The 14042-nt window shown below is 39.1% G+C and overlaps 1 protein-coding gene across 1 annotated transcript in view; it reads right to left on the minus strand.

Moving 5' to 3' along the window:
• The window catches only part of LOC132819846 (glycogen phosphorylase, brain form), a 98651-nt gene that overhangs the window by 20045 nt on the left and 64564 nt on the right, over positions 1–14042 (minus strand). Inside the window, exons 11-14 of the mRNA XM_060831722.1 lie at positions 8332–8495; positions 4145–4259; positions 2445–2546; positions 329–476 (exon numbers count right to left, since the gene is read on the minus strand). Of these exons, the coding sequence (XP_060687705.1) occupies positions 329–476; positions 2445–2546; positions 4145–4259; positions 8332–8495 (529 nt within the window). The remainder of the gene's footprint in view (positions 1–328; positions 477–2444; positions 2547–4144; positions 4260–8331; positions 8496–14042) is intronic.

Below are 14042 nucleotides of genomic sequence, written 5' to 3' on the forward strand. Positions count from 1 at the left end.
TGACTCTGAGGAGAGCTTTCAACTATGTACCTTGGCCATCACTAAGATAGCCTACTTTCACCTTTCAAACATGACCAGACTCTAGCTGCCTGTGCTACTGAAACACTCACACATGCCTTTACTACCTCCAAATTTGACTACACTAACACATTCCTGGCCCAAATTGTCTCTAAAATACCTACATACATGTTAACAATAGGTAACTATCAGTAGCTGAGCAGCAAGGATGTGAGTGAGAAATACTTAATTCATCCAGTCAATTTAATGTACACATACTGACCAATAATGGATATAACACAATATAAACAATTTACAGAATGTGACTTACAGTTATACAGAGTGATAATATGTAAACAGTTAAGTAGCTGCCTTTTATATTCATGGATCCGCTTCACATGAACATCAAAGAGAGAGGAAGGATTTATTTTGACGTTATACTCTTTTTCCAAATAAGCAGCAAATTTAAGTTTATTTTCCTGAAATTAAAAAAAAAATTGTCTCAACATGAAGACTGCCAAAATAATGAATTAGTCTTTTACATTAATAATTGCACACTTAATGTTACAATAAGCAGTACTTTTGATGTATAATCACTTATAATGTAGGAAATATCACCAAGTTGTAATATTAAGGTCCAACAAACATTAAATGTGATAATGACTACAAAATGTGAGCAGATCACCTGCTCAAAAAGTGGTAAGACACCCACATTGACCTTTTGGAGGAAGGCCTGCTGCATTGCTTTCCAATCAAGCAGCTGAGAGCGCAGCAGTGAGCTTCTCTCCAAAATCAAGTCCCAGCAGCCAAGGTGCCTCCCGCTGTAGGCTAATTGCTGATCCATAACACTCTTAGTTTGCTGTGCCAATAAGGCTGCTATGGTTGCTGCTACTGGAAGAACAACCAACATTGCAAGGTGCAATGTACCAGCTGTGTTTTTTTCTTGAATGGCAGCAGATTTCAAGGGCTGATCAGAAGCAAGTACATTGTGGTAAATGCCTCTATTCTACATCCATGCCCTTGATCATTCACAATGTAGTGCTGATTGGGGGAACCCAGCCCCCCCTTCAATGCCAACAAGCAGCTCCACACTGGCTTACCAGTTGTGTGGATTGTCTCATTTTTCCCACCTGGAGCTTACAAAGACATGCAACTCAAGCTGGGATAGTGTCCAAAGGTGGTTCTTAATTGACCAATTATGGGCCTCAAATTGGTAATGGGTAACAAGGCACCCTAAACTCAATTCTGGTTGAGGTGGAAAAATTGTAAGGTTATGGTATGCTCCCCCCATCCTGCTGAATTAAGTTGGAAGATGCCATTCTGCTTTAATGATTCCGTTCAAGAACATACATTGGATCGGACTTTTCAGTGAGCTCCCTTCACTTCAAAACTGCGTCATCAGATCTTTTATATCAGTGCTTCCCAAATGGTTTCCCATTATGACCCAATATGGTGCTGGAAAGTAGCCGAGATCCCATGCCAGAGACAGTACAGCAGGAAGTGAGTGGTTGAGAGCTCTGTGGGAGTGGCAGAAGAGAAAGTGGTTTCATCCACAAAGGTTTTTCAAGTAAAAAGTACCAGCCTTCCCATTAGGGTTCATAGGACAGAATTCAGGCTACAAAAATTGACCAGTTAGGCCATACCTTCTATTTAAAAAAAAAACCTGAAAATTAAAGGGATCTCACTGCTGTTAACACTTGGCCAGACGACGAATGGTACAGTCTGTTCTGATATAATGCTATAGTCCCGTTCCCATGCTGTAAGAAAATCACATAATGGCAGCACCATTTAAACCAATGGCATTAGCATTGTGTTATAGCCATCACTTGTATAGGTAAGAAAACTTCACCTTCTACAAATTCTTCAATCGCGTTATAGCTAATTTGCGCTGAAGAAATGTATATTACAGCTGAACCGATTGTACATCCTGCTGCATCTGAGCTTGGGAACCCAAAATTTTGATCGATCTCACTGGGGTTTGCAGTTTACAATTTGGGAAGCGTGTTGCATATCAACCTGACAATAGAAAGAGCTTCATGTTTCATCCAAGAGATGGCAATGACGGTGCTCACGAGTCTGGAACAGACCTGAACTCAGAATCTTCTGGCTCAGAGGAGAAAGGGCTGTCAAAGTGAGCCAAGGGTGCAGTGTTAGCCTTGAACCAACATTTATTTATCCTTGACCTGACATCATTAAAACCCAGAATGGGACATTCCAATCCTAGAGGCTGGAAAACAATACCAAATTTCTGCCACCTTCCTGTTTCCATTTCTATCCCGATCTCTTCCACTTAATAAAAGAGTCTTAACTCAACTATGATATCTACAAGGCTGGGGTTGTAACAGCAAACATCTTGGAGTGATCTTATTTGTCTTATCATATTTCACACAAAATAGGCTGCAGAATAAACAGAAAAATACAAAGCTGATTGGAGTTATTAACTGTACCTGCTTAACATTGGCCACATCTCTAATGAACGCTTCATTTTCAGCAAAGGCCAGCAGTTTCTTCAACTGGTGTAAGTCTGTGATAAAACCCTCTCCAATCCTCTATGGGGAACAAAATTGTAATTAGCCAGTGAGAAAAGTACCAAGTATTCAAATTGAAGCATGGGTCTTTTCAAAAGCACAGTTCTTTATTGTATAACAAACTCCAATTGTATACTGCAGTTAACATAGGAGAACATTCAAAAACCTAAATGAAATAGTGCTGTGGATCTTGTACATTCACTTGCAAGGGCAGAGGTAATCTCAGTGTAATAGCTCAGGTAAAAATCAACACCCCCAATTCAGAATCTCACAGGGTACAGAGGAGACCCGTTGACCCGACAATAACCCATTCTTAGCCTGCTGTGCTTCATGGCTAAACTACTCCATTCCAAGCAGCATCCTGATGAAGCTTCTCTGCACACCTTCCAGAGCAATCGCAACCTTCCTGTACTGTAGTGACCAAAACTGCATACACTACTCCAGTTGCAGCCTAACCAAAGTTTTATACAGCTCCAGCATTATCTCCCTGCTCTTATAACCTATGCCACAAGCAATCAAGGCAACTAGCTCATTAATACAGTGCTTAAGGCAGCCAATGTGTTCTGCCACTTTTAGAGATCTATAAACAAGGATCCCAAGATTTGCTGTCCCTCTGAGCTTCCTAGTGTTCTGTCATTCATTGACTACTCCCTTGTCTTGTTAATTCTTCCAAAGTGCATGACCTTACACTTATCAAGGTTAAATTCCATTTGCCATTGAGCTGCTTGTCTGACCAATCTGTCTACATCCTTCTGTAAACCAAGACCTTCTCGCTCACTGTCAACCAGCCAGCCAATCTCCACGTCATTCACAAACTTCTTCATCCCCCATGCTTTCTTGTATATTGTTTAGATAGACAACACAAACAAAGGACCCAGCACCGTTCCCTGTGGTACACCACTGGGCATCAGACTTCAGTCACACAAATACCCTTCGACCACCACCCTCTATCTCCTAACCTGGAACTCATGTGCTTTTACCTACTTTATCATATGGGACTTTGTCAAAAACAATGAAATCCATATAAACTATATCAGCTGTACAACCTTCATCTACACACCTCGTCACCTCCTTGAAAAACTCAAAAAGTGTTAGGCAAGATCTCATCTGACAAAGCCACATTGACAATCCCTGATAAGATCCTGCCTCTCTAAGTGGAGGTTCATTCCCTTCTTCAGAATCTTCTCCAATAGCTTCCCATCACTAATTTGAGACTCACTGCTCTATAATTCCCTGGTTTACCTCTATCATTCTTCCTGACAATTCATTCATTCGCCATTGTGACCAAACAGGAATTAAACATTTGAGTCTATCCCCTGCAATTTCCTCCCTTGTCTCCAACAGCAGCCTGGAAAATTGTGCTTCAATCTACATTTCTTAAAAGCAATATCAACAATGTGCAATTATGCATCATTTTAATATAGTAAAACTATTAAAGAAGTGACTCACATGAGCATTATCAAAGGAGTCAATAGATTAGATAGAGAGACATTACCTTTGCCGGTTGAGAATCAAAATATGGGAATACATCCTTAATCTTAAATCTCCCTCATTCAGATCAACATATGGTTAATTGAGTTTTGATCCCAATCTCTTCCAGTTAAAAAGACCTTTCTCACCTCAGCTATGACATCTGCAAGGCCAGGGTTGCACAGTAACAACCAACGTCTTGGAGTAATCCCATTCGTTTTATTTTGGAATTTGTCTGGCTCAAGTTCATAGAAATCCTTGAAACTGGCAAAAGAAGACTAATATGAAGTTGTTTTATTTTCACATTTGCATGCTTGCTTGATTTGTCGTTATAGCTTGTGGGGGGGGGGTGGGAGTGGAAAATGTGATAAAAACAAACTGCTTAAAATGCACCCCATCACATGTGGCTTTGATAGGTTTATTCAAAATAAGAAAAGAAAGGATTGTATTTATATAGCAGAACTTATATCGGCATGAGCTCACGACAACACAAAGCACATCATAGCCTATTAAGTAATTTTACAAGAGTAGATCCTGTTGCAATGTAGGTCTAAAAGTGTATTAGGTTCAGGGCGAGGATTGTAACTAGACACTACTATTATTGTATCTTTTGAAAACCTGCATTCTCCTTGAAGTGTGTTGCATTTTCTCCAAGATCATGCATAAACAAATATAAATGAGGACAATATGTATTGATAAAAATGAATTCTCAATTTACATTACTGCATGTAATGTCTAAAATCTTGTTATTCCAAATTAAATTGTGCTGTCAAAACTAAAGCCCCTCAAGTAATCATCTCATGTCACAAGTTCATTCCTTTCATAGTTTTAAAATTAACTGTCATAATGAGAATTGGAGCTAGATTCTTTAAGTGTTCAATCATTGTCCCACAAATATTTAATTTGGTAAGTCAGTCACAATCCAACATAGATTGACACTATATTGTACCATTATATAAAAGCAGTTTTACAGATCATTAAAAGGCCACATCAGGTTTTGAGAAGATCTGTAGCTCAAGTTGAGGTTCTGGATGTAAGTTTGCTCGCTGAGTGAGAAGGTTCATTTTCAGACGTTTTGTCACCATACTAGGTAATATCATCAGTGAGCCTCCAGTGAAGTACTGGTGTTATGACCAGCTGTCTATTTGTGTGTTTAACACGGACCCCATTTACCATGAGAAATGACAAGTCCATGAGGAAGGATACCACTTCAACTGGGACAACACATCCATCCTAAGACAAGCAAAACTGAGACACGTGAGAGAATTCCTAGAAGTATGGCATTCCAACCGGAACTCTATCAACAAACCACATTGACTTGGACACCATTTACCACCCCCTGAGAAAAAGAATGGGAAATGACATCACAAGAAATGACATCGCCAACTCAAGGAAACCGAAACACAAATAGAAAGCGGGTCACAAACCAATATTTCATCGGAGGCTCACTGATGATGTTACCTAGTATGGTGATAAAGCATCTGAAAATGAACCTTCCAGCTCAGCGAGCAAACTTACATCCATAAAGGGCCACAACTGCCACAAAAATTGAAAAGAAGAACACTCGATTAAATTTGTAGCATGTTGTAAAAATGGATGTTTGACAGGTACAAGTTGACTTTATAAAAGTAAATTTGTGAAGGCTATCTCGAAAACACAGTAAAAACTAGGATTATTTTTACTAAAATTTGTGCTATATATGTTGATTGGCATTCACATATACCCAATGCATTAGCTTGAAGTGCACAGTAATTGTAGCAAAGTTTTACAAACAGCTGATAAAAATACTTTTTAAAACTTACAATAAATGTGACATATCCAGAAAAACCATTTTCTTTTCCACTTATTTTCTTTGCTTGCTCCCAAACACTGCAGGAACATTTTCATCAAGCACTGCATCTATGTACCTCTCAGATTCCATTTCCCAGAAACTGGGCATCATTGACAGGGATGGCTATTGCTCATCTCTAACTCAAAGATGTTGGTATTAATTTGGAACCACTGCAGTCCATACCTCCGCTGTGCTGTCAGATCAGGACTGTCCAAATTTTGACCTTCTGGCAATGAAGGAATGACAAAATATGTCCAAGTCAGACCATTGTGCAGCTATGGAAAACTTATAGGTGACGACATTCTCATACTGCCATACTTATTTTTACCGAGTGTAGGGCATAGGTTTGAGAACTGCTTTTGAAGCAGTCTTGGCATGTTGCTATGGTGCAGCTTATAATGCAATTATGGTATACTGACCTGACGAAGGGTCACTGGACCAGAAATGTTAACTCTGATTTCTCTTCGCAAATACTGACAGACCTGCTGAGCTTTTACAGTAATTTCTATTTTGGTTTCTGATTTACAGTATCCACAGTTCTTTTGGTTTTTATACAGTATATTGATGATGGATATTAGGTCATTGGATCGACTGGCAGGATACCAAACTTGCACGTTGGATGATGTCAGGCATCTCAGCTGGTGCAGGAGCTTCACCCACGTGAGGGTCAGTGAACAGCATTCTATCACATTCTTGACTTGTGCTACGTAGATGGTGGAGATGTTTTAGGGAGTGAGAAGGTGAGCCATTTTCCACAGAACACCCAGTTTATGATCTCTTCTAATTACACATTTGTCTGGTCATTGAGGTCAATAAAGTTGGGTAGTGCAGTAATCTATGGACCATTATTAAATGGAGAGAGATTGCAGAATGCTGCAGAATACAGGTGTACTTGTACATAAGCTAGAAGACCTCAACTACATTTACAACCACATCCTGCATCTGGCACACTTGCATTCCATTCTCTCAGTTGCTTTATCTCTACTGCATCTGTCTAATGATGCTACTTTCCACAATATTGCTTCCAACACGTCTTCCATTTCCCTCAACCAAGAATTTCCTTCACTGTGGTTCACAGAATCATCAGCAGTGCTTGACTTGTACTTCTGCTCTCAATCCATATCCTCCCTCTCAAAACCACAACAGGGTTCACCTTGCCCTGATATGCCGTCCCACAGACCTCAGTGCTCAAAACAAAATTCTCCAACATTTCCACTACTTCCAGCATGATGCCACAACCAAATATATTTTTCCCTCCTGACCATTCTATAGGGACCATTCCTTCCATGACACTTGGTCCACTTTGCCATCACTCTCAACACTTCTTCACCAATCCCATAGCGACTTCCCATGGAAATGCATAAATATATCCCTCCTCACTGTCTAAAGCATTAAATATGATTTCCAGGTGAAACAGCAATCTAGTAATACTTCTTTCAATATAGTCTACAGAATTAGCAGCTCACAAAAATGCAGACTGGCAACTGCTTTGCAAAACATTTCCATTCAGTCTAGAAGCTTGACCCAAACCTTCTGCCTACTTGCCACTTCAATACATCATCTCATTCTCATGCTCACCATTTCTGTCCTAGACTTACTACAGTGTTTCTGAGAAGGCCAATACAAGGAACTGAAGGAATAGCATCTAAATTTCCACTTAGGCATTTCTCAGCCTTCAGGACTCAGCAACGGGTTCAACAACTTCAGATCATGACACTGTCCCCTATTTTGAAAGAATTTTCCACCCCAGCATCTGTACCTTGTTTACATGATTTTGCTTTCAGTCAGAACTAATCTTTATTCTGCTGTAAATGACTACGCTGGTCCAATGCTTTGTCTTTCTTTGATACAATCACTCCTACCCTTTTGTTCTCCAACATCTTTAATCTCTCACTACCCCTTGTCCTCTAGCTCTTCTCTGACCTTTCCTTATGGTGCACTTGTTCTTCCTTCCCCACTCTTTTTCTCAACAGCATGAAACCCAGCACATTTGTGCTTCTCTCATCATTTCTTCAAACACTAATTCTGTTTCTCTAGCTTGTTCTGCTTTTATTAACTTCAAATTAGTGCTGGGCCATTTAGGGGTGAAGTCTTGAAAAAGACTCTTCATGATCACATGAAGAGTTGTGGAAATCTGGAATTCTTCAAAACAACTCTTCCAGAAATAGATATGATTTTACATAGGCTAGGGGATTAAAGCAATAGGGTACCAAAGCAGGTTAAAGGAATTCAAATCCATTATAATCTAAGTGAATGATGGAATAAGCTTGCAGGGCTTAAGAATGATCGATTCTTGTTCCTTTCTGTCAAGAGACCAATAGCAACTGTCCAGGCTAAACAAGCAGGGAGTTGTGAGCTCTGCTGAACCTCAATCAGCAGAAATGTTGGCCATCTGGAATCTCTCTAATTAAATGAACATTGTGAACAGAAATTCAGAAACTCAAAGTTGAATTTTTCTTCACAGAAAAGACAACTATTTTATCTGTTGTTACTGCCACCACTTACACTGTACTTTTCACGATTTCTGAATGAATTTGTGCAACTCCATTAACAGCATGTGATCCAACAACGCTCAGGTGTGCCATGTTAATCCTCTTGGGATCTCCCTCTTCAATCAGAGACATACGTGCCAGGCGATCAACGTCACCAGGATACAATGCAGCAATGTTCTACAACAAAAAGTGAATGCTTGGATGACCTTAACTAGTACACAATATAACAAGGTTCTTTTAGTCCTTTGACCTAATGAAACAGCTGGGTAGATGTACTGAGGGACATTCAAATAGCAAAGCATAAGAGATGAAAAACAATCCTAAAGCAAATCCTTTAAGCAGATAGTTACCAAAGATTTATTCTTAAATGTTTTGCCTACTTCTTCATTTTTCTCTACAAACTTAGAAAAAAATAAATAGGCCAAATCTGAAGATTCACTTCAGCAAGACAACTAGGATTGATAAATGTGAATCAATTTTGATCTTGTTAATAATTGGGTACAAGTTTTGCTAGAATGAAATGTTTTTAGCTTTGTGTAAAAAGTTGTGAACAGTTACATTTTAAAGGGATAAACCATACTTTAAATCTGGCATATTTCCAACAAAAAAGTGTCCCAAATACAAAGTTGTGTGTGAAATCTGGGTATAATCTTTTTTTTTAAAAGAGGAAAGGAATCCTGTGGTTCTAGATTGGTGTTCAGGCTGTAAGAGCAGAAAATCTACAAGCAGCACTGTTGATACACACCCTCGAGTAAATCTTCAACTTAATTGCATGACTAGGAATTTCAACCAGATCATCACTCTATCGACATTGAAGGGGAAAAAAGTACATGCCTTTTTGTGCGCCTTTCTTATGGTAAGTTTCAAGGCACAAGGTAGGTAGAGTCGTAGTCATTGTTATAAAATAGGAAAACACAAAGCCAAACTATTAGTGATTTGGTGGTGAAAAAAATTCAGTTGCATGTAAGAGCACTTTTGAATTGTTCACCAAATCCTATAAACAACAATGTAACAATGACTAGATCATTTATTAGTGATGTTTTCAAAGGATAAAGGAGGTCCACAGCACATTAGATAACTGTGAGAAGATTTTAAAGTGGTCTCCACAGATAAGGTACAGAATTCAGAGTTTGCTGAATAGAATTACCCATCTCTCTCAAGAATAAAAGTTAAAATGAATACGAAAATTGGCAAATAAAAGCAATTCACCTCTCCCTCAGGGGTGTTCACTGAAAGGAATCTGCTCTTTACAGTAAATCAATAGTACAAAGCAGCCTAGGGACATCTGATACCATATTCTGGAGGAGTGGAATGGAAACTGATCCCCTGAACAGGGGTGATTTTCAATCTCAATGCCTTTATATGGGTGGGTTCTGATGATAGCTGAAAATGTGTCACTGGTGTAAGCACAGCAGGTCAGGCAGCATCCAAGGAACAGGAAATTCGACGTTTCGGGCCAGAACCCTTCATCAGGAATGAAGAAGGGCTCTGGCCCGAAACGTTGAATTTCCTGTTCCTTGGATGCTGCCTGACCTGCTGTGCTTACACCAGCAACACATTTTCAGCTCTGATCTCCAGCATCTGCAGACCTCACTTTTTACTCTGGGTTCTGATGATAGTCAGGAAGGAAAGGAGTGGGGGTACACGGAGTAAATATTCTTGTATCTCCTGGTCTTCAGGATGTGCTGTAACACCACTTGCCTTTTTTCCATGGTTATCCTCATCTTGTTGCATCTGCCAAGTTTGCCAAGACCACAGTAAAACTGAAGCAGGTTATTTAAAGGCTGTGGCCTTCATTAACAGACTAAAAGTAGGTCAAACATCTATCCCTTATCCCAACTGAGTAAAACCTGGAAGTTGGTGGTTTGGAGCTGCCATCCAGATTTATTTCTATTTTTTGGTCATTTATACGCCACATCATGCCCAATCCGACAGCTCAATTGTATTACAACTGTCCCTAAAGGATGGCTCTCTCACCACGTACTGACGAGGGCTTTCCCACTTACCTTTTCTGGAAATAGGCTTCTTTAGGCTTATATGAAACATAATAGTAGCTAAAGCTGTAGAACAGAGGGAGAGTGTTGTTATTAAATACATTATGAGCCAACTGCTTACTCAGTTCTAGAATCTAAAAGGAATATTGATTTTGCACTTTTAGAGACTCAGTACTACCTTTGTTCGAGCACGCATAGTCTATACCTCAGCTCTTCTAAAACTATATTGCCTATATTTAATCCTGTACAATGATTGCCTCACTGATTTACTTGGGCTTCTTGTTCCCCAATTCCTCACTTAAAATTTTCATCCTCACGTTCGAATCATATTATGCTCCGAGACCCCATCCCAACATATCTTTCTTCTCCAACCTTGGTAAATTCTGGAGTGAAGGGAACAAGAATGCACAAGATACCTTCATTACAGGAACACAAAGTACTTGCTGTGCTAACAGGCTGGAGAGTATTGCACTGAGTGAGGGAGGGATGAAGCTGAAATGCAAGAATAAAAATTTAGAAATGTGAGATACTGGGGACAGAAAGCCAATGTTGTTCAGTAAGCACAAGTGGCTGGTTTATTCAAGATCCTTAATAATAACTGAATGATTTAGGAACATAGGAACGGGAATAGGCCATTCATCCCGTTGGGACTACTATCCTATTCAATATGGTCATGGCTAACTAAACATCTTTTACCCACCCCATATCCTTATAAGCTTCTACAGTCCCGTGATAGCAAATCCCAAAGACACTCAACACACAGAGTAAACATATTTCTCTAAATCTCAGACCAAAGTTGCACAGCCCCTATTCTTAAACTGCTCTCCCTGGTCTATTCCTGAAGTAGAGGAAACCTGTGATTTGCCTCTATAACAAGACTTAGCTGTCCTTTTAAGCATCTTGTGTTTCAAAGCAATCCCTTTCAACCTTCAAACCTCCATGAATACAGGTTCAACTTGCCCAAGCTCTCTTTTATAAAACAGTTCTGCCATTTCAGGAACACGTCTAATAAACCTTTGATGCACTCCACCTCTGGCAAATAATATTTTCCTTAGATAAAGAAACCAAAGCTGCACACATCATTCCAGGTGCAATTCCCAAACAAGCTCCTATACAATTAGAGGAAGGCTTCAGTACTCCTGTACTTACATCCTATTGAAATAAAGACTAACATTCTATTAGCCTTCTCATACCTTGCTGCATCTGCACGTTAGCCTTCAGTGACTTTATTGTCAAGAACAAGTAGATCTTTTCATACATCGACACTTCCCAATATTTTACAACTTAAGAAATACCCTGCACATGTATCTTTTCTATCAAAATTGATCTCATTTTTCCTCATATGGTATTCCATCTGTCATGTTCCTGCCATTCACTATGCCAGTCCAAATCCTCCGAAAGATATTTTACATCCTCCTCACAACACATATTCACACATAGCTTTGTGCCATCAAATTTGTGAGGATTACACTTGGTCCTCATCTCCAAATGTTGTGAACAGTTAGGATCCAAGTACCAAATTCTGTGGTAATGTCAGCCTGCCAATACAGTAGTCCATTTAGTTGTACTCTGTTTTCTGTCTGTTAGCCAATCATTAATCCACACCAGAGTCGAGAATCTGGTGCTGGAAAAGCACAAGTCAGGCAGCATCCGAGGAGCAGGAGAATCGACGTTTCAGGCAAAAGCCCTTCATCAGGAATTAATCCATACCCATACATTACCTCCTATTTCCACGAGCTTTAATTTTTCTAACCAAACGTCTGTGAGGGCTTTATGAAAAATCTTCTGAAAATCCAGGTATACTACATCCATTAGTTCTCCTTTACCAATTTCATCAGCAACATCTTCAAAAAAAAACTCAAACATTTTCAACAATTTCCCATTCACAAATCTATGCTGACTTTGCCCAGTCAGATCATTATCAACCAGGTCTTTATTTATCTTATCCATTAGCATGTCGCCTATTACTGAGTTAAGTCTAATAGGTTCGTGGTTCCATTTTCTCTCTTGCTCTCTTCTTAAACAGTGGGGTGACATTCGCTATTTTCAATTTACAGAAATCATTCTAGAACCTGTAGAGTTCTGGAAGATAATTACCATTGAATTAACTATCTCTATATCCATGCCCTTCAACTCTCTGAATTGTAGATCATCCTCAGGTTTGGGAGAATTCTGATCTTCACGACCCATTGAATTCTCCAGTTTGATATTTTTACTAATGCTGATTGCCTTTACTTCCTCATTCTCCCAATCCATTAGGCTTTCTAGTTCTGGAAGACTTCTGGTATCTTCCTTTGTGAAAACAGACAAAAAGTAATAATTTAGTTTCTCTCATTATAAACTCTCATTACTCTGTAATAAATCCAGATTCATTTTAGCCAAATAATTCCTTCTGACATATCCATAGAAGCTTTTACAATCAGATTTGTTGTTTACTCAAATTTATGTTCCATTCTCCCTCTCCTGATCAGTTTCTTGGTCCTCATCTGTTGTATTCTATAAACTGCCAAATTCTCAGAATTAGTTATTTCTTTAAATTTATAGTCCTTCTTGTTTAGTCTTCTACAATCCTAAAGTTCTTTGTTAACCACCGTTGATTAACTTTTTTTAATTTTTTATTTTGAAAAACCATATAGTTGGTCCAAGTGTAATAGATCTTTAAAGATTATCTGTTGCCTGTGTGCGGTCATGCCTTTTAATGTATCATCCTAATGTGCCTCAGCCAATATGTACCTCATGTCCCATATTCAAATTAACACCCTTGCCTCAGAATGAACTACCTCAGTTTCAAACATAACAGAATTCTATCATATTGCAATCACTCATCCCTAAAAAGTCTTTTACAACAAGATTGTTAATTAGCCCTGGTCATTACATAATACTTCATCAAAACTTAATGCCCTCTAGTTGGCTCCTCACCATACTGCTCTTGAAAACCATCCCTGACACCCTCCACAAATTAACCTTCCACCGCTTGAATTTTCAATTGGTTTATCCAGTCTATTTGCAGATTGAAGTTATCCATGGTAACTGCCTTAGCCATGATACATCCTCCTCTCATTCTTGATTAATACTATGCCTCACACTAACATACCTCTTCAATGGATTTAAAAAAGAACTCCCAACAAATGGCTTCCACCCCTGCTGTTCCTTAGTTTCACACAAGCAGATTCCACACATTTGAGACCTTTCCTTACTAACGTGTTGCTCCGTCCTATGTTATCAATGCAACTGCACAATCTTGGGTCTAGATTAGAGTGGTGCTGGAAAAGCACAGCAGTTCAGGCAGCATCCGAGGAGCAGTTACCTAACTGCACCATCTTATTTCCTTTTTGTCTGTCCTTCCTAAATTCAAACATCCTTGAATATTCAGTTCCCAATCCCAGTCACCATGCAGTCATGTTTATATAATGGCAATTAAGTTTACTCATGTATCTCCAATAGTGTCTTTAGGTCATCTATCTTGTTGCAAATACTGCAAGTATTCAGGTACAGTGCCCTTAACTCTTTTGGTCATCATTCTGCTTTTGAAGCAAACTCAATGTGCTGCTTTGTTCCTGGTCTTCTAGCCTCCAAGGCAACTTTTCAACTTCTTGTTACCAGCTTTATTTTCTTCCCATTTGGATTACTTCTCAAGTTCTCAGTACCCTGACAAGTTAGTTTAACAATTTAATTTAATGGAGTGTATAGAGATGAACTATTTCCTCTCGTTCTCCCTCTAGTGGGAGAA

This window comes from Hemiscyllium ocellatum, chromosome 10, assembly GCF_020745735.1.
Source record: "Hemiscyllium ocellatum isolate sHemOce1 chromosome 10, sHemOce1.pat.X.cur, whole genome shotgun sequence".
NCBI lineage: Eukaryota > Metazoa > Chordata > Chondrichthyes > Orectolobiformes > Hemiscylliidae > Hemiscyllium > Hemiscyllium ocellatum.